Source organism: Gymnodraco acuticeps, unplaced genomic scaffold, assembly GCF_902827175.1.
Source record: "Gymnodraco acuticeps unplaced genomic scaffold, fGymAcu1.1, whole genome shotgun sequence".
Lineage (NCBI taxonomy): Eukaryota > Metazoa > Chordata > Actinopteri > Perciformes > Bathydraconidae > Gymnodraco > Gymnodraco acuticeps.
This window is the reverse complement of record NW_022990274.1, coordinates 5,294,603-5,320,243: the sequence shown is the minus strand read 5'-3', so window position 1 is coordinate 5,320,243 and position 25,641 is coordinate 5,294,603. Positions and strand designations below refer to the sequence as shown.

The 25,641-nt window shown below is 40.1% G+C and overlaps 1 protein-coding gene across 2 annotated transcripts in view; it reads left to right on the top strand.

The window, feature by feature from the left end:
• Positions 1-4,776: 4,776 nt before the first annotated feature.
• The window catches only part of spegb (striated muscle enriched protein kinase b), a 41,075-nt gene continuing 20,210 nt past the window's right edge, over positions 4,777-25,641 (top strand). Inside the window, exons 1-17 of one of the 2 annotated variants that reach the window (XM_034221474.1) lie at positions 4,777-6,078; positions 15,188-15,271; positions 15,762-15,828; positions 15,992-17,481; positions 17,650-17,793; positions 17,902-18,084; positions 18,906-19,072; positions 19,286-19,374; positions 20,953-21,128; positions 21,249-21,509; positions 22,429-22,587; positions 22,761-22,950; positions 23,070-23,299; positions 23,717-23,836; positions 23,940-24,044; positions 24,623-24,829; positions 24,926-25,049. In XM_034221474.1, the coding sequence (XP_034077365.1) occupies positions 5,661-6,078; positions 15,188-15,271; positions 15,762-15,828; positions 15,992-17,481; positions 17,650-17,793; positions 17,902-18,084; positions 18,906-19,072; positions 19,286-19,374; positions 20,953-21,128; positions 21,249-21,509; positions 22,429-22,587; positions 22,761-22,950; positions 23,070-23,299; positions 23,717-23,836; positions 23,940-24,044; positions 24,623-24,829; positions 24,926-25,049 (4,214 nt within the window). In that variant the 5' untranslated portion in view covers positions 4,777-5,660. Of the gene's footprint in view, positions 6,079-12,248; positions 12,689-15,187; positions 15,272-15,761; positions 15,829-15,991; positions 17,482-17,649; positions 17,794-17,901; positions 18,085-18,905; positions 19,073-19,285; positions 19,375-20,952; positions 21,129-21,248; positions 21,510-22,428; positions 22,588-22,760; positions 22,951-23,069; positions 23,300-23,716; positions 23,837-23,939; positions 24,045-24,622; positions 24,830-24,925; positions 25,050-25,641 lie in introns of those variants that run through there. The other variant, XM_034221475.1, reaches the window with a different exon arrangement.

The following is a 25,641-nucleotide window of genomic DNA, read 5'->3' as shown; positions in this document are numbered from 1 at the left end:
GAGACGAAAGCAAACTGAGGTCGATATAAAAAAAGTCTTCCGTCCACACGGAATCAGCTCAAGAAACGTGTCCGTCCACACGAGACCGCTCGACCTGCTGGAGACGCTGTAGTACATATGCCGGGCCTGTAAGTGGCGCTGTACTTCCTCCACAAAATACACCAAAAGCAGCGAATATGACCCCTGGAGGGCGCCAGAGCTTCACGGGAGGCGCAGCGTGAGAAAAAACAGTTAAATCTAGCTAGTTAACTTCAGCTAACTTTATGCGAGTGGCAACATGGATTGATTGTTAGTGAAGTTACCTAAAGTGAAAGAGGAGACAGCGTCTGGCAGAAAACGTCATTTGCACACTTTTGGCTGTCTGTGGAGACCGAGTTCCCCCACCTCGCCAAAAAGGCTGGAAAAGTGCTCATTCCCTTCACCTTGCCTACTTGAGTGAGTGCGGGTTTTCCGCATTGACTTTGATCAAAGGCAAGTACCGGTCAAGCAGGGGCGGATCTACCGGGTTGGCAGCTTTGTTTTGAAATAAAAGTTGTAGCTCATCGGACATTGCTGATAGAAAATCCCTAATGTCCGAGTGCAATTGAATGCAGCACAAGACGCAAGCCTTGTAACCCCTCCCCCGGCCCTGGCACGAGCAAGGAAATGTGATTCGCGGCGATTTCATTTGAACAGGACGGCGCAAAACGAGAAGCATTCGGACCCAAGTAGACGGAAGGAATGAGGTATTTGCGGTCTATCAAACATATACAGTCTATGATCAAAACGCACTAATGCTTTAGATATTAAAACCCTCTATGGCATGACTTTTTATTTTGGGAGGAAAAAAATGTTTCACCATGTGTTTTAGGAGCTTAGGGGTCCCTGATATTATATCAATTATCAAATGTGACCCCCCCTCACCCCTCAACCAGGGGTTGGTTTGTTGCCTCAGGGCAACAATGTGCTACGAGGGTATGAAACACCAAGGATTTCTACAATTCAGAAGAAATAGAAAAAACAACTCTATATGAATTCAAAAGGTTTTCTTTGTGTGTGTGTGTATGTGCGTGTCTGTCTGTGTATATGTGCGTGTCTGTCTGTGTGTGTGTATGTGCGTTTGTGTGTCTGTGTGTCTGTGTGTTTGTGTGTGTATATGTGCGTGTCTGTGTGTGTGTGTGTGGGTGGGTGTGTGTCTGTGTGTGTGTGTGTCTGTGTGTTTGTGTGTGTATATCTGTGTGTGTGTCTGTGTGTATGTGTGTTTGTATGTCTCTCTGTGTGTGTGTGTGTATGTGTTTGTATGTCTCTCTCTGTGTGTGTGTGTGTGTGTGTGTGTGTTTGTATGTCTCTCTCTGTGTGTGTGTGTGTATGTGTTTGTGTGTATGTGTTTGTATGTCTCTATGTGTGTATGTGTTTGTATGTGTCTGTGTGTGTGTGTTTGTATGTCTCTGTGTGTGTGTGTGTGTGTGTGTATGTGTTTGTGTGTGTTTGTATGTCTCTCTGTGTGTGTGTGTGTGTGTGTGTGTGTGTGTATGTCTCTCTGTGTGTGTGTGTCTCTCTGTGTGTGTGTGTATGTGTGCCTGTGTAATAATAATAATCCTTATATTTATTATAGCGCTTTATCAAAGACTCTCACAGCGCTTTACAAATACACATTACACATACAGATCATACATACATGTAATGGTCATCTACTGTGGACAATACCCACAGGAGCAAATTCGGGTGAAGTGTCTTGCCCAAGGACACAACGGCCTGACACAGTGGGGCAGGAGCGGGTTTTGAACTGGAGTTCCCCAACGCCCCCTTGATCTGATGATCAAACGCACGGACCACTGCGCCACCCGTGTGTCTGTGTGTGTGTGTCTGTGTTTGTGTGTATGTGTTTGTATGTGTGTGTCTCTGTGTGTGTGTGTGTGTGTGTGTGTGTGTGTGTGTGTGTGTGTGTGGGTGTGTGTGTGTGCGTGTCTGTGTGTATGTGTTTGTATGTCTCTGTGTGTCTGTGTGTATGTATGTGTGTGTGTGTCTGTGCGTGTGTGTGTGTGTTTGTGCCTGTGTGTGTGTGTGTGTGTGTGTGTGTGTGTTTGTATGTGTGTGTGTGTGTGTGTGTATGTGTTTGTATGTGTGTGTCTCTCTGTGTGTGTGTGTGTGTGTGTGGGTGTATGTGTTTGTCTGTGTGCGTTTCTGTGTCCGTGAGTGTGTCTATGTGTGTGTTTGTGTCTGTGTGTGTATGTATGTGTGTCTATGTGTGTGTGTCTGTGTGCCTAACCCTATCTTGACCTTCACTGTCCTCACTGTCAGACGGAATAGCCCTAACAGCCTGATCGTGTCCCTTCTGCCCATAACATGTTTTGTTGTCCATTTCCTGTAAATATCAGTAGATGTAAAAACATTGATTAGGTTTATCATTTCACAGCTGAGCACATTTGCACACTTGTATGATATTGCCTGGAAAAAAGTGGTCAAGTGGCACAGTGTTGCCCTGAGGCAACGAACAAAAAAACATAGTTTTAGCTAATTAATAAATACATAATAAGTCTTTAAACAATCAAATATACTTCTTTACGTATTCATGCACATGCATGTATTTTTTATTTTAAGTTGTGTACATTTCTAATATGTTAAAAAGTTAAATGTATCTTACCAAGTGGTGGCCCTGAGTCCCCTGCAGTTTTGCTTGCAGAAAGGACTGCTCCACCCCCAGACAAAATGCCACACCCATATAATTCCCTCATTTTATTGGACACCAGCATGTCAGGTGACATTGTGTATATTTAAAAAAACATTTTTTTTTAGAGGGCCAGTGTGAGGTCGAAAAAAGTGGTTTGTTACCTGAGGGCAACAGTATGCTGTAGGGTTAATAAGCAGGGGTGCACATAACTTTTTTGCCCTGGTTCTCAAAGGAGCACCTGGAGATGTTGCTTGGTGCTCATCCTTAAAATGAAATAAACCGTAACTTTTGAGGGGGTCTTGACTTTATTTGCCAGACACACGGCACTGAACACACATGCAGAGGTGAACACAGAACACACATGCAGAGGTGAACACAAGACAACATTAGCACGACCAGTAATCCTACAAGCTGTCATCACTACCCTCCTGACTGTTCTCCTCACTGTCTTCCTCTCTGTCAGACATGGTAGCTGATGATGTACACTGTAAAATGTTTGACTGTAAAATTACAGTAAATTACTGGCTACTAGTTGCATGGATTTCACGGTGAATATGACTGTGAATATTTCACAGTAAATTACTGTAGATATTTTTACAGTAAATTAGAATAAAAGTACAACTAAATACTGTGACTTTACAGTTGCCATGCCCATGGAATTACTGTGATATAGCAGTACAGAGCTGTGATATTATGGTACCTTGCTGTACATAAATTACAGTAATTACCTCTATTTTCACACTATTACTGTAAAAGTAATGCAACACAGTAGCCAGTAATTTACTGTAAATATAAAAATGTAAATAATACGATAATATATTGTAAATCTGACTAGTTAACTGGGATTTTACCATAACTACACAATTCAATCAGCTCAATCAACAAAGAAAAATAAAGAAAATGCCCATTTTAACTTTGTATTACTCCATTGAAGTGCAAAGTACATCTCACAGTGTCTTGGACATGTTGTTACAGCCCCAACCTCTACTCCGCGTAGTGGCTGGTGCTGAGACCTGCAACATGAAAGAATACACGCAATAACCGGTACTTGGTAACGAGCATTTATTGATAATCAGCCGTTTGCTCACACAAGCAAAACGGGAAACAAAAAGAGGTCTGGAGGACTGGCCAAAAGGAACAAACAGAAGGAGGGAATCGGAGCCAGCCACACCACGGGCCGTAGGACCCAGAACTCCCCCGCCTAACCAAAAATCAATTATAAACCTAATGGGAAACAAAATAAACCCACGAAAACTGGACTACCAGGTCCTCCAGGCTAAACATAAAGACACCTGCAAAAATATGGCCTACAGCTCAAAATGGCAAAGAGGTATTCTAAGGAGAGTGTCTCCCGGCGTTAGGATAGGCGAGACCTCCTTCTCCTCCAGCTTCTCTTTATATATACACGGCTGAGTGGAATTTTAAACACCTGGGCAGAGGCGGAGCCAGGGGCAGACCAGGTGCACCTGGGCAGACAGAAAACAAGGAGGGGAGCACTTAACACATGTCTACACAGACATCCACTCAAAGTAAAAAAAAATCAGAAGAATGTGCTGACATGGGGGTTTAAATTGCCATGCCTCTTTTTGGCTTTCGAGCCCGTCTCAGGTTTAATGCCCAGGAAGCACCTGAAAACAATAAACCAAGACAACAATTTCAATTTACATAGATGTATATGTTGCCTCATTTATTTTAAGGCACATGCAGCGGTGCCCCTGCACCAAAGAAAGAAATGAGTATTTAAAGCCAAGCAAGAGCGATACAAGCAAGAAAATCACTTAATTTGTTGTGTTATCACAGAGGATGGTCTGAATACAGTATTTTACTATGAAATAATACAGTAACATGTTGTGAAATCCTGGTAATAATTTATCCTGTACATTCACAGTAATTAACTGTGCCTGTATTGATTTCACTGTGACATTCTAAATTACAGTGTTATATTGTGAACATTACAGGTAAAGACTGTAAAGTGGTAAAACAGTAATTTATTGTAAAATATTACAGCTAAATATTGTGAAATCATGGTAATATTTTACAGTGTATGATAGCTGCCAGCTTGCAATGTTGATGCAGTGATAATATTTTCGTTTTCATGATATCTGACCACCTCAACAAAATTGGGAGGCCATGGTCAGCCCCTACATTTGACCTACAAATTAAATATCTGTCCCAGACCAACCAGCCTCTTCTCTGTGCCAAGTGTTGCACCATCTCACATGTTCTACTGACCTCAGGTTGGCTAAAAATGACAAGGGGGCGGGAGCCTCACAGTGAGTGGGCAGACCGACCACCATGCAGCTGTCATTGTACGGCTTGCTAGGCTGTGACTGTCATTTCCCCCTTCGGACTGACTGGCAGTGGTAGGGGGAGATCATGAGTGGGGTGGTTTAGCTCACTGGACAAGGAGGGGGGTGCTGTGCAACTTGCTGGATGTGACTTGATGCTTGCATTCAAACAGAAGACAAGCAAAAATAGAGTTCAAAGCTGCTGGGAATTAAGAGAAAACTCGCTGAAGAATCACCTTGTTCTGAGGAGAAATGTCACGCTGATGGGAAATGGTTTTAAAAGGCTGAAAAGTCAAAGAACATCGGAGAAAGGAAGGCCGTCACTTCCAAGAGAAGAGTCAAGGCAAGGGAGCTGTTAATGCAACATGATCCAGTGGGTCTTGCCCTAAAAATACCTCAGGACAGAAGAGTGGCAGCAGTCTGCTTAATTACTTGGTAATCACTTATTTATTTTTCTTCTTTTGAAAACTGAGGTTAGAGAACAAAGATTTGAAGAGATATGTTTCAATATATTGTAATTCGGTTTTCCAAGTAAAAGAAAGTTATCTTACATTTTAAAATGTGATCATTTTGTTAACTAAGTTATATGTGAAGCCTTCTCATAGACTCACTGTCCTCAATTGATTTTGGTTTAGAGTTCTAAAACTAATTCTGAACAGGGATAGTAGCCCGATATACACAGTGAAAGATTCCATTGTAGGGTCTACCCAATAAGTTCAACCATGAGGAAAGCTGAGGTGCAAATGACCCTGAAAAAGGGGGCAGATAAAGCTGTGACATCCCCGAGCCCCATCATCCCACCAAAGCGGTCCAAAGCGGGCCCAGTGCAAGTTACCCCGGACCCTCGAGGACCCGGCTATCCCAACCAAACTCCACCTGTTTTTGCACGCAAAATGAGGAACGCCGCTGTGGGGACGGGCTGCGACATCCGTCTGAAGGTGACTGTGGCCGGAGACCCCCAGCCATCCCTGTACTGGTACCACAATGATGAACTCCTCAACATGGAGAACCAGGAGTACGGAGGCCTCTGGATTAGGGATTGCAAACCAAGTGATGCAGGCCTCTACACCTGCATCGCCAATAATCACGTGGGAGAGGCACGGAGCAGCGCTGTGCTGGCTGTCCTGGATCTGGGGGAAGGTAATACTGCTGAACACACTCAACATTTCACACTTATTTTAAAATGTGATTTGGTTTTAAATGAATTAGTGTAAGGAACTAATGAAGCTTAATCAGAATACTTTATTTATCCTGGGAAAAATTGGGTTTTGTGACACTTGCTATATTTTATCATGAAATTCAATATATTATACTTAATGTATTCAGAAATTTGGAAAGTAAATGGATTTGACTAGAAAACAGTTCCTCCTTCATAATAATGTAGATAGCCTCTGATATAACTGATATGATCTACTACATTGTTCCATGTATTTAAGTAATGTCATTTTAAGCTAACAATGAGGTTTTAACTACAACATAATTTGTTTTAACTTCCATGAAAATTACCCAGCATTCCAAAGTCATTTGTAGCTTCCTGCTCCATTTGCTGGACATGAAGTGTTTTCTCCTGATCCCAACCAGGATACAAGCTACTACTGAGACCTATGTTAATGCTATCAGTCATATTTAAGGATACAAATCATCAGAATACTTTTTACTCTTGGGTTTCAGACAGTTGCTCAATTTGACAAAAACAAATAATAATATAAACAAATAGGATACAATATTTTGATAAACATATAAAAAAAAGACCCCTAGGTGCAATTTGTACATCAAATAAAAAAGTATACTTTCAGTTTTTATTTAGTTTGTTAAATTGTTTCTTTAATTGTTGCGTCAGCTAATGCAAAACCTTCCACCCAAAGTTAATTGGAAAAACACATTTGATTGGATTCATAGACAGAATTGTATTTGTTTGAATGCTTCAAAACAAAGTATAAGAATGTACATTGTTTTTGGATACAACTGCTCTATATGACATGTATTTTACTATTTTCTTTCTTTTATACATCTGTTTAATTTAATTCACATATACAAATAAAGAGGCTAGATTTAGTTGTCCTAAAACATCTGAAAATGTGGACAAAAGCTACAAGCATAGGTATAAACTGGTATTATACAGAGACATCACTATCAGCAAGAAACGATAGTTGAAGAACTGGTGTCTCGTAACGTTTGGTGAATGGATAACCATATACTGAACACTTTGATAGTTGAAGAACTGGTGTCTCGTAACGTTTGGTGAATGGATAACCATATACTGAACACATTGATAGTTGAAGAACTGGTGTCTTGTAACGTTTGGTGAATGGATAACCATATACTGAACACATTGATAGTTGACGAACTGGTGTCTCGTAACGTTTGGTGAATGGATAACCATATACTGAACACTTTGATAGTTGAATAGGGTCAGGTATTTATCCAAAATGAGTAAATGATTGTTATTTCCATCGTGCAAAGGATAGAAAGATGGTTGTTGTAACACACAAGTGACACAGAGGAGGCCTGTAAGATTCCTAATTAATTGTTTGTATTTAAATCATTATAATAAACAAATTATATATGGGACATATTAGATAATCCAAGTGATAATATAGAATATATATTTTGAAGTTTGAATTATAAAACTGAGTTTCGAATAACATCTTGAGGAGAACATTTATTATACTTCCACCATGTATGCAGAGACGCTGATAAATCATTCTTTCAACACACGCACTGCAAATTCGGCCAAAGGGAGATTTTGAGTGTATTACAGTCCCATTTCTCAAGGGAGCTCCGAAGGCCTATGTAGCTCGGTTAAAACAAACGTCCACTATGATCAACAGCATCTTGTGATCTCCAGCACTGATCTAAATTCTGCTCACCTGAGAGCGTTTTGCAACTCGGTTGCTTTGATAAATGACAATACCAGCTCCACACATATCCTCTCATATATCAGCTCAAGTAGTCTGTCATTGTTCCGCAGTGTGAATGCGGAATGAGGAAACTCACTCTTCAATTTCAAACAGCTGAGCGAGGATATGTAAAGACTCTTCACTGCTGAATGCAGTTTAACACGAGTAAAGTTTCTGCTTTCTCTGACGTAGAATAAAGGACTGGCTGCGTACATATTGATATCTGCTTAGTGCAAGCTCAGGAGAAGAAATTGGTGATAAAAAAGTGGTGATGACTGCAGACTGGGCAACGTGATGACAAGGATTCCTTTTAGTGTGGGCAGCGAGAAACCACAGTGTGTTACATTTTCTTAACAGTATGAATATGGGATGCTTGGATAGAGTCTACACCAACAATGCACCATCAATTCAGTACTGCCACATGAACGACATGCTTAGTTTACAAAAAAGATGCCATGTCAGGGTGGGTCTTGGGAAAGTAATTTTCTTGTAAAATACTTTTTAAAAAACTTTTTTTTCAGAATATTGCATATTAGAAAATGAAGCAGCCAATCATTTTAATAATGAAATAATACCAGTTTCTTTTAGCGAATAGTCATTCATTGGTTAGTATCAATCTTGAGTTTGACAACATTTACTTTCACCCTTGATCCGCAATTTCAAATATTTGATGGCAGAAATGTGTTGTTTACACACTATCACTGTTTCATATACTATTATTGCGTGCGTCCCATTAGGTGAGCCCCTATATTTTGAAATACATAAAATAGAGAAGTAAGATGAGAGAGCTATTTCACCACAACCGTGTGATACTGTATGATGGCAGTAATCATATTCACACAGTTCACTGAAGACATTCCAAAAAACGAAGCAACAGATATTTCCATGGCTCTGTGTTACGACTTCCTGCTAGACAATAGCATTGTTAGCATTAACAGGCACTTACAATATAATAATAATAATAATACTATACAATCCATTTGCTCCTTTTTTGTTTTGTGGTAAGTGCTGTATTATTTGGAAAAAATAAGTAATACATTATTTTGAGTGATATTGCAATTGCAATATGTTTCGCAATATTGGAGTGACTGATCATTTTGAAACATTCACCTTATCTTGTGATTATTTTTTGGAACGTACAAAAACAAGGCTTTTCATTCAGTCTGTAGAATAGCGTTCATAGGCCAGTTTCTCTGCAGCAACACAATGCTTATTTGAAATATTTTTTGAAATGTTGGCCTTTACCCAATGTTGCGCTCACTACGATTTGGATGTTGCACTAGTCAATAATGTGATTTTGATCAAGACTTGTTTAACTATGAAGCCCTACTTGTGGTAGATGCAAAGTTATCTACAACTAGATTTTTAGCCACACAGGTTATATTATAGGGAATTCAGAAGCAGTGGTAGCCCCACAGTATTCCTAGTATTCAGTAGTGATAATCTTCATATCATATTCTCTAGACGTGGCTAGAAAACAAGTTTTCCTTTGGTTCTCCATTTTAACCTTCAGTTTGATTCAGCTCTCTGCTGCTTTGCCATGTTAGTATCTCCAGCTGTCCCATCACTCTCTGAAACTGCTTGAACCCTTTCTCTCTCTCTCCCTCTTTGAAAATGTCCCTCTGTACCGCCCCCCCCCTCGTCCACCAACTCTCCATAGTTATTTATACAGCGGAATGTGCCAGGCCTTAGATTTTTGTGATGTTAGCAGGCCAACGTCTCTCCTATTACACAGGAAGACATCACTGCTAATTTTAGCCCCGGCCCTCTATGACTATTTTTCCCTCCACTGATCAGTCAAAAGAGCTGATTCCGAATCCAAAACATCGACTAAAAACGCAGGAGCATAAATAAGTCTCCCATATGTCGAAGGTCGTGCATCTTTGACGATCTGTATTGTTTTCACCGAATAATGTCTCTATAGGCTTACAGTTCTACTTTTGAATCAACTCAGTTGATTATGAAGACAAAAAAAATAAAAATGGAAAGGTGAAAATAATGAAATCAAAGCTAAAATTAAATAAACATAATCAATCTACATTTTAAATTCACTTTAAAGAAAGGGAACTAAAACTGTAAATTTGAGGCCCTAAAACAAAAATAAATACCTGGATACGTTTGTTCCACCCAGTGGGCGGGGCTTGTTTTGGCTCGACTGTTTTGAACATGGCGACTGCGTCACAACATTTCTCATTTAACAACTAAACAGTACACTAAAATATGTTTCGGACGTAAGAAATAGTAATTGCTGAACCGTAATTATGATATATATTTTGACAGTTTGATGGGAGTTCACGAGAAGGGATGCAGATTTAAAGCTTGTAGGTAAGATACTCTTTTGAGAGATCTAATACCGGGAACTGGAGATGTCACAACTAAGCATGACCATGGCACCTTTCCAGTATGTTCAGATAGTTACCTCACCACTTTGTCCTCCTCCTGGACCATTAATGTGTTTGAGCAGGTGTAGCTGCTGTGGAAATCCCCTGGTTGCTTTAACAGGAAGTTAGAATTGATAATAGAAGATCAACAAATGAACGTTGTTTATTGTGTAAGAAGGTGATTATGGAGTCTGTTAGAGTTTAGTAGCAGGCTCTTTTGTCATAATCACAGCAATCTGAATTAATGACTAGATTAGGGAAACTACTTTGAAAACAATTGTACAATTTAAGGCTGAACAATAGCTAAACATTGCAGCAAATTGCAGAATGTTCGGTTTGCCAAATCAGCTATATAAGGAGAGCTTAAGGAATATGTTTTACCTTTTTGAATGCTAATCATTTTTTGTTGAGAACCTATAATCAGTTTCTGTATGTAGTATACATTCACTGCCCATTTATCAAAATGAAATAACCAATATAACCAACTGTAATTAGTTTGACTTTATTGGAGTACTTATCCATAGTTAATGTATTACCTACTGTAGATGGCGGTCGGCGTGCTCCCAGTTTAGAGGGGAAACGTAAACTTATTTTGCCACCGTTAAAAAACAATATAAATTTAAATGTATACTACATTTAGTTTATTTTCACTTCGTTGCCGTGACGTCAGAAAGCCTTTTCTGACTGGGAACCAAAGGAGTGATTGATCTGACTAGACTCCATTAAAACAAAAACAAATGAAAATATTTACTTTTCTGAATATTGAAGTTACTTACTACTACAGCTGCCTCTTGGCTTTTCTTATCACAGATTCACTGAAGTCAAACAGCAGTTATGCACATTTTCACATTAAAGGTGCAATTATAAGCATTATAGAATCAGTATGTAACACTGGATATGTAACAGTAACCATAAGACATAAGACTGTCAGCCTCTATATCCATTTGTTGACACATATCGTGGAAAATCACTTAAATATAACACATTACTCAGACAAACTGATATGCATACATTCCAACACATAGCCTGTCTCAAACTCCCCCCCGCTAAAACAAATGTCATTTTTGTAACAAGACTGAGGATCATGACATCTCCAGTTGGGTCAAATAATGTCAATTCACATATAAGTTAAGTACAGCTACCAAGGAAAGAGACATCCCTCTCCATAGTCCTTCATAACATAATCACAAATCATGTAATTAAGATAAGATAGAACTTACAGAATTAAGCCTGAATTATAAAAGTGATAACACAACATTTTGTGGCTGTAACCCTCACTTATTTACTGTGAGTTATTATTAATGTACCATTATGTTTTACAAAGATCTTTAGGTTTATTAAAAACATGTGAATGTACCAAGGTACAGTGTTTGATAAAACAGTCAGCATGCTAGCTTTGACATGTTGTCATGAGCACAGTGTGCTGCTAAGTGAATTGAAAGGCCATTCCCAAGCGTATGTATATAGTGTACCGGCTTATATTCGGTGCGGTGATAATATGTGTAAGCAGTAATGCCTTTTCCTTTTCTCAGGAGAAAAAATCCTTAGATATTGAGTCATTCAAACTGTAGCATGTTAGAACATTGAAAATGTATTACACCAAATGTATCAAACAGAAGCAGCAGTTGATATTGTCATTTATCTATTGTCTTTTTGTGTAGCGCAGTGAGTAGAGCAATTCAATCCATCCCGTCCTTTGGACATATGATTGCTTTGTGTCTAAGCAGCCAGCTCACACATTTGCTGTGAGAGCTAACAGTGTTTGAGTGATGCAGAGAGCAGCGAGGAGGTCCCTTTAGCTGTTGCAGCGATTTCCCCCCTTTCTCTTGCCGACAACACAACATTGGCTCGTTAGACCAGTTGAAGAATAAGACACAGACACATGGGGAGGAAGGGAAAAATGAAAAATGTCAACCAATGCTGTAGAGCAGTGATCTCTAGAGGGCTGGATCACTCCCACTGGTTTTTCTGCCTATCGGTGTGCACTGCCTGTGGGGTGGAACACAGCGGGGGAAGATGCTCACACTATCGCTGGCTATTGTGTGGACAGGGGGGGCTCCCTCAGAGTGGATGATATGCATTCAACAGACATTTCCACCTGCGGATGGAGATCTATGCTCCGTGCTTTTCAGAAACAGATTCTTTTTGAAGAAGTGCTGCCACTCTGAGGTGCAACTTGTTATATAATGGACCAAAGTGCCTTTTTCCATTTTCCTTTGCATTTGATTGAGAAGCTTTTACTTGCACGTTACAGTATATAACAAGTTGGAGCTGTTTCCTACGAGTCAGATATTAGTAGCTGGCGTTTTGATAGAAAACGTCCTGATTTAGGCGTGTAGTAATGGCTCGGAACCCCCAGCGTATCTCGGGGAATACCCTGCTGCCGAATATAAGCCGAGACAAAAAATACCTTTTGAGGACATACCAACAGTGACCATGAAAAAAAATCCAGACCGAAGAAAAGATCAGGCAAGTGCTATTTAATGTTGTCTTTGTCGATCGTCTTACTGTTTATTATCAACTGATTCAACCATTTACTATACGTAGAACAACAATACAGTCAAATATTTTGTGGAATGTGGACCATTTTATTAGCATTACTGCTGAACTGGCCGCTCAATGTTTTGTCAACTGACAATATCAGATACAATGACAATGTTAATAGGAGATGAAGCTTCTCTGTACAGCTTTAATCAAAAGACAAAAAAGATACCAATGTTACAGTGGAATATAATCACCTTGGCCAGAAGAAAATATCATTAGAAATCACCAAGCTAAGCACAATGCTACAGCCTTGAACTTACTTCAAACAAATGCAAGTTATAAAACTATTACCATTATCCTAAACTGGAAACATTTTCTTAAATTAAGAAAATAGAATCAAGAATCATCATTTTTTTCCTCTTCATAAAATGTCACAACAACAAAGAGAGCAAAACTAAGACATTGACGTGGTACTCAACAAAGTATAAAGCTCCTTTTGGGGGATTTCACTTGAGCTACAGTATGTGGCTTTCTGCAGGGATTCCAATGAATGTTTTATGAACCATACTTCCCTGGGATTATTGTGGGATGTATGCACTAATACCCCATGTGCTGCCGTCATGCACCTGTTAAGCCAATGACTAATTGAGCTGTGTGATGATGTCTCTTCTTCTGGAACTTGCTTACTACTCAAAAACATTTCCTGTTCAGTAATTAAAAACTAATAAACACATTTCACTATTATTGAAAAGAGTCTCTCTAATATGTTAACGAAGTTAATTGTGCACTGCTTCTCAGACAATGTGAACACCAGAATCCCAAAGGAAGATACTAGGGTTTGTGTAAGAAAAATGTTGTTAGTCAATCGAATTTCTGCCGCTGCGAAAAGTTTTGCATTGTATTCAGCGCCTCACAAAAACATTATGTGTGTGATGTATTTTCTTTCATAATCATTTGCGATGACAAATGTTCATTATTTTGAAACCTCTTTCAATCAGTTTGTGCTACCTTCTTTGCCGTTTCGGGTCCATTGATGTTTTTGTTTCTTTTATTGCTACACTTAAGTCATTAGAATACATGGTCTGGGAACAATTCATGTCTGTATCAAATATAATGCCATCCACCTTGTTGTTGTTAAGATATTTCATTTGATGTGTGGAGACTTGACCTGGCTCTTTAATGAAACCTCATGGAACCCCAAAGTAAGACACATCCTGAATGATTCCACGTATTTTCTTTTTCTTTTCAGTTTGGACTGAATTGGTGGGACATCCCTCAAGCAACACCAGCATGGCTAAAATGAGTGCACATAGTATAAGTAGCAATATCTGCGTTCTTATTTAATCAAGGCAGAGTGAAGACAGACACTTTTCCTTGCTAACTGACAGGACCATTTTTGGTTTTCACATCCTATTTTTATAATCAAACTAACAAATGGCTTGCTATTAGAATCGCTGTTTCATCATTAGACATGTTGTGACTTTTCTGATATAGAACTGGTTACTGTAATGGATATTGGAAACGAATGTGAGACTTGGATAAAATCTGCTGATGCCCATGAATAAAGCTTTGTTGATATTTTGGGTAATTCTGGGAAAACAATTGTGTTGAAAACACTTATTTGCGAATGTATCGTTTTTGGTTATACAATACCGTGTTTATATGGCCAACAGTATGTGTTCTCTTACTGCAAGGGAACAACACATAGCTGGTGTTTTTATAAATAAGTCCACCTACTGAGCAAATACCTCATGAGAGCTGCTGAGATGCCAATGACTCAATAAGGCTTTTCTATTTTAAGTTCTACCAATGACTGCATTTTCACTCAATTTGTATCAATGTTTAGGGGATGAAATGTAAATAAGGATCGTCTCTTTAATGGTGTTGCTTCTATGTGCAGTATTATATTCCCTTCCTTCAATTTAACTTGCAGATGCTGATGAGAAAATTATGAATAATAAAGGTCAGCAACTATTCATCTGCAACACACTGAGTACATTTAGCTTAGCTGTGATAATGAGACCCTGCGGGAAACAACGTTTTAAGTCCAATAACATATTCAAGTATAGATGAGGTCCAATGCAACAGAAAACTTAAGTGGTTTTTTTCATAGCTGATTGTGTTATAAAGATATTGCTGTATTGAAACATCACCTTCAACATGAATATGCTGTGGGATTTTTCGATTTCCTTTCTCCCAACACTAATAAAGAGTAAAGTGAGAAGGATAATGTAGTGTATTGGTTCCTATGGTAACAGCATGCTTGCTCCCTTTCTGCAGATATGGACTCCTGGGTTTCCACTAGTGACAAAAAAAAAAGAATTCATTTTGTAAATGTTTTTACACAATGAGGGATTCTCTTTACACTTGTATTCAAGCACTTGCGCTATAATTCTCAACTAATAGTCATCTTCAAACCTTTCTCCAGTCAAAATATAATCTTAGGAGAATAGATTTCTTATGATTGTTTTCTATATTTTTCAGATTCTGAAACAACAGAGGATGAAGGTGACCAATACGAGACCAAAGAAGATAGTTGGGATGTTGAGGACCAGGCTGTGCATAAAGGTATCCACCATGTTTTAAGATGCAATTAATACTTTAGATGTATGGATTTACTTTCTGTTTTACTGATGACCACTAATGCTACAATAGTTCAACATTTATAGACATTAATGAGAATCCTGAGATGTAAGGGGGTTAGGGATTAGGGTTAGGGTTACCTGGCTGCAAACAGTGACCTATTATCACTCTATTAAGTGTTTATGATAAAGATGTTAGAAGTTATATTATTCACATTTACCTGTAATGGTATTCGTATGTATTTCTTTCATTTAATTAATTTGCTCTCCTTTTTTTCCTTATTATGGAAATACTGGCTCTTTGGCTGCTAATTACTCCAATGTGTTTACAATACTAGGTTTGTCTGTCTGCATTTGGTGCTGGGTTAGTAATGTACAGTCAGTTAAATCGTGCTTTGGCTGAAAAAATGTGCCTTGTTTTGTACTTAATGCAAGAACCTGATTGCTTTAATGTTTCCTCTTTACATGAAATGCAGTGATGGACACATGTGCAGAAGATGACAGTAGAACACATGGACATGAGGATCACTCTAACGCAACCAGGCAAGAAAGACATGCAAATAAAATAGGCGTTTTCTCAACGACGTCAATGTGCTGATTGTATAATTGGACTAAAATTCCATACTAAAATACAATACTCAGCAGATTGTGAACAAGTAACAAACTACCGATTCCAACAGATTTTGCTTCAAATCCTCTATTTCAGGAGCCAATCAGAGCATTTTTCAAGAGAATCTCCCCCACAAGCCCTCCCACCCCCATCGCCAAGACTCATCAAGCGTCCCTCCACCTCTCCAATGCCAAGTCGCTCTGGTTCAACTACACCTATCAACTTGCGGAAGAAAGCTGTTTTGCCAACTGATTACCAAGACACAGTTCCCGGGGAGTTTGAAGAAAAAGTCAAGCAACCAAGATCTATGTCTCAGAGTAACCCCCATGAGTCACGATCTCAGACTCCACTGAGCGAGTACTCCAGGAAAGAGTTTAATCTCAGACCGTCCCCAAAGCTTACGAGGGCGAGCTCAAAGGTTTTTGAGAAGGTCCGTGGTTTAGAAGAGCGGAGAAGAAGCCTTGATATTCCAGAGGGTTCGATCTCTGCAGGATCCTGGGCAGGCTTCAATCGCGCGGGATCTGTAGATTCAGATGATGGGGGAAGTCGATTGGGTATCTCTAGAGAAAGTTCAAGGGAAGATCTGAGGGAGGCTTTGAAAGAGGATGCCGCTGAGCGGAGATCTATGTTTAGACAGAGAGCTGCTTCCCTCGAGGACAAACCTCGCATCACCCAAAAAGTTCAAGACATTGAGAACAAGTTCACTGAGGAGCTCCAGCGCATTAAGAAACTAGTGGGTAGACCTCATATGAAGAAGTCGTTTTCAACTGAACAGCTCACCCTAAAGAGCAAACAGCGCCAGCCGTTCAGGAAAATCGAACCTATTCCACCACAAGTCCTTCAGAAGCTCCAAGAAAGGGAGCGTGCCCAGTGGGCAAAGGAACAGAAAGAGAAGGAACACAGTTCTCAACCCATTCAGCAACAACAAAAGATAGCAAGAACAGGTTCAACTTCTGTAACCATCAGTAGATTTGGAGAAGTTGCAGGCACCCCAGAGTCCATGCAGTTATCTGACTTACCAGGACAACGATCAGTCAGAGAATTAAGTAGAGTCAGTCCAGTAACGGAAATAGTTCAGAGATCATCGTCACCATCATTATATCATCAACAAAGGGCAGAGTCGCCGTTTCGCAAGGTTGAACGAAGGCCACCTAGTCCACTCGTACAAAGAGTATCTCGATTGCAAGAATCCCCGCTCTTCCAAGAATCTCTCGGGTCTCAAAAAGATGAGACTTCAGGGAGAAAGACGCCAATTGAGGTCGCATTGAGAAGAATTGAAAACAGACTTGAAAGCCCACTGGTGCAAAAAAGAGTCGACATTGTGGAAGAGCTCTCTCCTCAACCTCCTTTGAAACACCCAAGGATGTCCCCAGTTACTCCAACGGAGAACAGAATGGAAGTGGATCCAGCTAAAACTGCCATAAAGATGCGAATCCCCGCCATTATTGTTGAAGATGAAAAGATGGAGATGGATGTTCCTGTGAAGACAAGTGAGCCTCAGCAGATCACTGCTGGTGGCAAAGAGGGACGACAGACGAAGACCAAAGGGAAGAACCGTCGCACTCGACCCTTGTCTCCAGAGTTAGGTCAGATTTGTTGAGCTTCTTTCATTTGGCTGTCTTTTGTAGTGTGAAGATCCAGTGTGCTTGCTTTTCATGTTTAATCAACCAATAACTCATTCCTTACCAGAGGGGAATTTCCTCTTATTTGATCACAGGGAATGAAATGACTCCTGGCTTGTCTTTATTTAACAGACTCTTCAGACGATTCTTACGTGTCTGCTGAAGAAGACCCAATGGAGGCCCCCGTATTTGAGTTTCCCCTGCAGGACACTGTAGCATCTGCTGGTGCAGATGTGCTGTTAAGATGCATCATTGCTGGCACCCCAATTCCTGAAGGTACTGTTGCGTTAGTGTTTAAACAATTAAAAATAACCTCATAGATTTTTTTTTTATTCATTTAGGCAATCAGCACACAAATAGCTCTGTTCTCTGTTCTCTCTGAAGTTACCTGGACGAAAGAGAATACGGAAATCGCCGGCATTGCAAATTACATGGTGAAAGTGGAGGGGGAAAGACATACTCTGCTCATCAAATCAGCTCAAATGAGTGATGGTGGGAAGTACTGTGTGACTGCTGTTAATCAGACGGGCAGAGCGGCCAGCAGCGCCGTCCTTCTAATCAAAGCAGGTACGTTACGACTGGGATATCAGAGGAAACTTAGGTCCATATACACAGTACTGTTATAAGGTGGTTTAATTTTATAAAAGAAAGTGTTTATTATTTGCTTGGTTTGTCAAAATGATCCTTTTCATGTAACTAAAATAATGACATGTTTTTTATTGTTTTATTATCAACCCTGATGTCTGCCCACGCCACTTGGATGAAATCAGTTGTTATCATAAACTGATCATTTGTATTACAGCCAAAATGGAATCAAACACTTCCCCCCCCCCCCCACCCCCCCCCCCCCCCCCCCCCCCCCCCCCCCCCCCCCCCCCCCCCCCCCCCCCCCCCCCCCCCCCCCATAAGGACATTTTAAAATACCCTACATAAAAAAAAAGTGTACTTAACCTTACAATCATTTTGAATTCTTGATCTTATCAACACATGTTGGTGGTATCTTCCTGACAATGCATTGTGTTTCAGCTGATTTCTCTCCTGCTCCCTCATCATTATCTCACTGAGCAAAATGCCTGTGCCATATATTCCAGCTGAACAACCTCACTTATAGTTACCATAGCAACTCAGAGGCAAAACTGAACCTATAAATTGCCCACTGAAGCTTGCTGGCTCCACCCACTGTGAATCCACTATTGTTTGGAGATCACATTTGACAGCTCAGACTGCAATTACATTTTAAAGACTGCTTTGTTTTCTTTAATGGATAAAGTCATTGAACTGTTTTTCCATTACTCCGTGCTCACAGTCACCAAAAATAAAGTTTATTGAAAAAAGCCGATGGATAAGAAAAACACTACATCATGATAATAATGTTGTTGCTTTTACAGATTCTGCACAGGAGCCAAGGGGCAACCTGGGCTTGCCTCGGGATATCAGCAGCCCTATCACATCTGATGAGGAGTACCTCAGTCCCCTGGAGGAAGGCATGGATTTTGGAGGGCCGGAGCTCAGGAAAACTATTGACACACGATTCAGGAAACCCCCTGCATTCCTGGTGAGACTGCACAGAGCTCAGTCTGATTCAATATTCAAATTGACCTTACCTTTTTAGCTTATTACTTTTATATTTTATATAAGTATATTTACTCAACTGCATTTTGATGGTATGGTGCAACATATCAAGGGATGAAATTTGGCACTCAAATTTCATAAAATGTTCTGGTGGAAAGCATCTTCCACCTTCTAACTTGCATTACATGTCCAACAGGTAACGATGAGTGATCAAGCTGTCATTGAAGGACAGGAAGTCACCATGTCTGTCCGAATCAGTGGACAACCCAAACCCATGCTCTATTGGTAGGTGCCCCTCCTTCATCCAACTACTTCACCACATTGCTTGCATGGGAAACAGAAAAGACTTCCTCTGTATCATAAACCCTGAGCAAGCCTGCTGGAGTGCATCGTTTGTTCTCGGGCATGCTGCTTTAATGCATCAGTTATAAAGGAAGTGGAAGATTCATGTTTATTGCCTCACACTCTCAAGGCTGACAGAGAGAGTCCTAATAGGAAAAAGGGAAGAATAACAACACACTTTCTCCATTCTGCACAGTGCACAGAAACACAAATGTCTTGTTAAACTAATAAGCTCCTAGACAACTATCTAGACTGCACATGCAATGCTTAGGGCATCCAAAAAAGAAACAAGGGGGATTGCACTTCCTTACAATGGCTGTCCTTTAGTGTTTGTAGGACGCTTCCTCATGTGTTCATTCAGCCAGTGGTACTTTAATGCTGCCCCTATATAGGGCAGCATCCGGCATTACTTCTATATTTGTATTATTGTCAACAAATCCCATGAAGAGACCCAAGCCTCATATATCGTATTCCTCTGTGCCATAAAGCTCTGTAGTTGTTAAGAAACAATTCAAAACACATCAATAAGCCACCCTGTTAAACAGGTGGCATGCTCTCTCATTCGTATAGGTGTTGTTGTTGATTTTAAGGTAATCCCACATACACCATTCTGCTGCTGTAAATATTCACTAGTGGACAGTCTTTAGTGTTGAATGAAAATGATCATGATTCATCAGTCTTGATTATCTATTGGGCACAGCTTGCTACTTTTCTCCATTTTGCTGAGAAGTTGTCCCCTGTTGCCTTATCATTAACAGGGCATACACTGGGTCTGACAAACAGTGCTTCCCACACTGAGAATTGAATTCGGGGGGGAAAAAAGGTATTTATAATGCCTATGATATAAGTATTTAATATTGAATTGGTCTCACTAATGGAATGAATTAAATATGAAAAGTAGCAGCATTCGTAGGAGAGACAAGCTGACAAACTGGGCTCACACATTTTAGGTCATTCACAGACATCATACAAGTGATATGAGGAGATGCTTAGACAATGTTAATTTGAATAAATGTCTGTTGAATCACCATCTATTGCTGGATTAGGAAGCCCAATAGAGCCTACGGCCAAAGGAAGAAAGCATTAGCAGTATTACTAAGCAGGTTTGTGTGTGGCGACAGTCCCAGGTAAAATTACTATCACCAATTTCTGGGAAGTGAGATCCAAAAAAGTGCACTGTTCTATCACCAGAGAAGAAGCAGAGATTTGTTCAATTGTAGCTTTAATATAGCAGACAAGAATAGGCTGGACCTCACAGGCAGGTTCTGTCATTGGAGTTAGTCATGACTCTCGAGAGACAATAGCAAAAAAAGAACCTGCTAAGCATATTGTTGGCAGGATAATGTATCCCACCCCCACCCCCTTCATACCAGCCAGAAGAGAGCATGTTGTTAAATAAGCATGTGCTTGGTCATCTTTCATTATATAAATGAAGTTTAAAAAAAAGCTCTGAGTGGTTTCTGCGTGATTCATCTCTTAAAACAAAGCAGCCATTGTTCCCCTATTTCTACTCTTTTGTAGGCTGAGGGAGAGAGTCACAGTAAAAACAGGCCCACGCCACATTGTACGAGAGACAGAAGGCGGCAATCTCGAGATGACCATCAAGTCGGCTGTGAAATCGGATTCTGGGATTTACACCTGTAAGATCATTAATGAGTATGGGACGAAGCAGTGTGAAGGAAGGCTCGAGGTAAAAGGTACGCTTCTTTTCAAAAGTCCAGGAATTATTCAGAACGTACAAAACAATCATGACCAGTGACACAATTCAGGTATCACTAAACAGCACTCTTTAGAAAATGTCCTGTATTTGCTCCCAGCTCCACCAGTTGAGCCAGGCTTGGCTGTCATCCGCCCGGTCAGAGACATCACTGCCAAGGCCGGGGAGACGGTTCTGTTCGAGTGTCATGTCATCGGACCCAAGGACACTGACGTGGACTGGCTCTCCGACGGGAAACTGATCCAGCCCGCATTGCTCAACTGTAAGATGCACTTTGATGGAAGAAAGTGCCGGCTGCTGCTCAACTCCGTACACGAGGACGACAGCGGCACATACATGTGCAAACTCAGCACCGCTAAAGGTAGGTGTCAGGAATAAATGTCACAATATCTCTAATGAGAAAAAGACGATTTCTCATCAACAATTCAAATCAAAGTTTAGTAAGATTTTACTAACCGATTACTCAAACTAAATTCATAATTAAGTAGTGCAGTAATGACGCATTTTTGTAAGCAGACCCGGATTTTTGCATCGCAAGGAGTCCCTCTGCAAAAGCCAATGGGTTTTTCCCATTGGATTTTAGAATGTTGCATAATATTAGCTCTGTGGCAAACACACGTTTATGATTTTTACACGTTTTGTTCAGCAGGATAATGTCCACACATTAAAACCACTTTTATGTTTTATATGCATTAATGCAATTGTCAGCATTAAAAGCTAACGTTAGGCTATTTACTAACCACATCATGGTTGCCTGACTTTACATTACTACCGCTTAGCTAAAGGAGGCTAATGTTCTGCGTGATGACATTTACTTTAGTGTTTATTGACATATGTTATGTCGTAGCCCAAAACGTGAACATCTCTCAAGCTTGTGTTAACCACATATGTTATTTACGCATCAAACCTCAAATGCGTTCAAAAAACCATTGACTTTAAGGGAAACGAATGGTGTAAATTGTCAACTGATTTACAGGTTTTAGGACTCATTCCTGCACCAACCTATTTTGACTTTCATTAGCTCATTCAACCATCTCTATCTCTATCTCTAGAATATAAACTGACTTTAATGGTTTTGGTTCATTATTAAAAAGGATTAAAGAAGGTTATAGGTATACATGATACTTATAAAGTGTGTAGATATTTCTCCATTATATTGAAGTTTTATGAACAAAAATGATGTAATTGCATAACTCACTGCCTTGCTTTCTTACCATCTGCTTTAACTAACTTTAGTTTGTCTCTTTTGCTTCTTCTGAATTGACATTACTACTCTCCAGAGGAAGTGACTTCATGTGGCAAACTCAAAGTCATCCCTTCGATTGAGCCTCTCTTCACCCGCAAGCTGGACGTTCTGGAAGTGATCGAGGGGCGTAACGCTCGATTTGACTGCAAAGTCAGCGGGACGCCGCCTCCTAAGGTCATCTGGAGCCACTTTGGTACGATGCACTTCATCAGTTATGCACCTAGCTGTATCACATATCATCTTAGCCCAGCCTTTTATCTGTTCTAACCCTTTTCTTTATTATCTCTGCCTCTGTTGATTTTGTGATTCGTAACACACTTTCTATCTAAAGGGATGTATTAATACAGACTCTTATCTTCTTTTTAGACCATCCGCTGACGGAAAGTGAAGACGTTAGAATTCTTCGGGAAGGCGGTCGCCACTCTCTGTTCATTTCTCATGTGACCAATGAGGATGAGGGTTTTTACACCGTCATAGCCCGTAACAACCACGGAGAGGCAGAGAGCTCAGCCGAACTTTACATACAAGAACCGCGGCCCGCTATCTCCTCACAGATGTAAGAGTTATTCTTTGGATACTGAGCCATAGCTCTGGTGTATTCCATTGACTTGTCTATAAATGTTATTTTATGCCGTAAGAGACATACAGGGATATTTCATCCTCTCTTCCCTTTAGGGCTAAACTGGAGAAGATGCCATCGATCCCGGAGGAGCCCGAGGTCCCAGAGAATGAGGTGGAGCGTTTCACCATGCCGGACTTCATCAAACCGCTTTACGACCTGGATGTGATCGAGGCGAAGGAGGCGGTGCTGAAATGTAAAGTGGCTGGTTTGCCGTACCCCACCATCGTCTGGTTTCACAACGGCAAACGGATTGAGAGCACCGAGGACAGAAAGATGACACAGTGTAAGGGATTTGATGGTTAACATTCAGCCAATGCTCAGGCCTGTAATGGGTACATAAGCCTTCACAAAGCAAATGCACTCTGGGTCATTTATTTCAGATGCCTCATATTTAGCTTTCTTATTATTTCAAGAATGTTTTCGGGAAGAATGAAAATACACTAACTGTAACAATGTTAGCTCAAATACATTTAATTAAATACAAAAATAAAGGTTTATGTCAGTATGAACTGTATAATATTCAGACTTATACTAACCATAATTTAGACAAATAATCTTGGGATCAGGATAAATAGAAAATGTACTGTATTGAATTTATAATGAATGACATATATTTGAATACTGTATATATAAAAACGATGATCAAGATGCTAACTGGCCAGTATACCCAACTTCGTATACATTCCTTTCCCTCCTGTAGTTCGTGACGTCCACAGCCTGGTCATCCGCTCCGTGTGCCACGCCCACGGCGGAGTCTACAAGAGTGTCATCTCTAACAAAGTCGGCAAGGCCACCTGCTACGCTCATCTCTATGTCACAGGTGATTCTCATACAAACCAACAACTTGAACAAGCACATTTGTTTCGGACAAAGGCGGATCAGAAACATTTCTAATCTTCTAATTGCACTGTCATCATCTCCAGATATACTCCCTGACCCTCCGGATGGCACTCCAGTGATCGAGTCCATCACCGGGAAAACCATCACCTTAAGCTGGAAGAAACCAAGGAGGCTGGACCCTTCCATCGGTACGCAAGAAAGACGATCATATTTATTTGTTTACCAGATCAAATGTGTCAATTCTAATTTCTTTTAAATGATAAATATAAAAAATAAGGATTTTGTTTTAAGCTTCCTTGGGAGGTTAGGTCACGCAATTGTTTTGTTGTTGTTGGATTGAACAAGAGTAGTTGTGAACACTGTGTTGTTGCATTTTGCAAACTCTTTTTCCGTTTCAGTTTATTCACAAAACTAAAAGAAATGGCACATCTTAATCATTCTATTTGAAGCTTGATAATAGGGGCCCAGATACTAGGAAGACGGTCAGTTCATCTCTTTTAAAAACAGACACAGGTAAGACATGTTTTAATGTGTTATTGATCCCATTGTTTACTTTGGACCTCTGCAAACCACACTGGAGCCCGTACATTTGTAGTTATTTTACAAGATGCTTTTTCTTAGCCTTCATACATGCACACATCTATATGTGAAGGGAAAGTACACTGGAAGGTCACAGAGTCTGTTGTTAAGCATATAAACATAGACATTGTGAAAGATGTAACATTCAGTAAGGTTCAGAAGACTAACTCCCTGTTTTTCTGTACAGATCCCATCTCCCTGATGTATGCCATCCAACAGCAAGCCCTGGGCTCCATCCAGTGGACCATCATAGCTTCTGGCCTGAAGGAGACCACCTACATCATCAGCACCCTCTCCAAAGGGGTGCGCTACGCCTTCAGGGTCCTGACCATCACCTCCAAAGCCTTCAGCAAGCCCTCCCCCAGCACCGACTCAGTGCAGCTCCTGGACCGAGGTACACTCATTCATTTCTTTATGAGAACCCATCCATTCATCAGTGCGCTCAAACCGTTTTTTAAATATATGTTTGTACACTTTGGTTCTCTTCTAGGCCCCTACCTCCAGGAGGCTCCAGTGATCATTGATAAGCCAGATATTGTGTTTGTGATAGAAAATCAGTCGGTCGCCATCACCGTGACCCTCAATCATGTCAACGCTGCCGTCCTCTGGAAGAGGTATCAGTGTCTCTTTTGTCAAGTTTCTACTATTATATATTATTTTACATTTATTTTACACACATGTAATTTTCCTGTGATATTTCTTTCCACCATAAATAATTTATATTTAAAATATGATTTGAACATTACAAATCAAATACAAATTGTAAAAGGCTTCAACTGGTATACCCACAGGTGCTGCTGTATTTGTCGTTTTCCACAGAGTTTGGGGCTAACATAGTTACATGTTATGGCGTTGTGTCATTCAATTAGGAAATACATGTTATTGTAATCTATCAAAATGAAATTATGAAGCTTTATTTATATAGCCCAATATAACAAAGAATACATTTGTCTCAGGGAGCTTTACAGTTTTCACAGATCAACACAACATGAATGACAGTATAATATATAGAACTACAACATAGACAATCCAAGTGACAGTATTGATAATGTGGACACATATTAAATAACACATATCGTCATTACTGAGTAAAAATATGTAATTTAAATAGTAAACAAAACGTTACTGATTTCAAAGTTGATACTCCTAGAATTTCCTTTCAGTCAACAGATTAAAGAATAAAACATTATGTTTAATGCTGTCAAA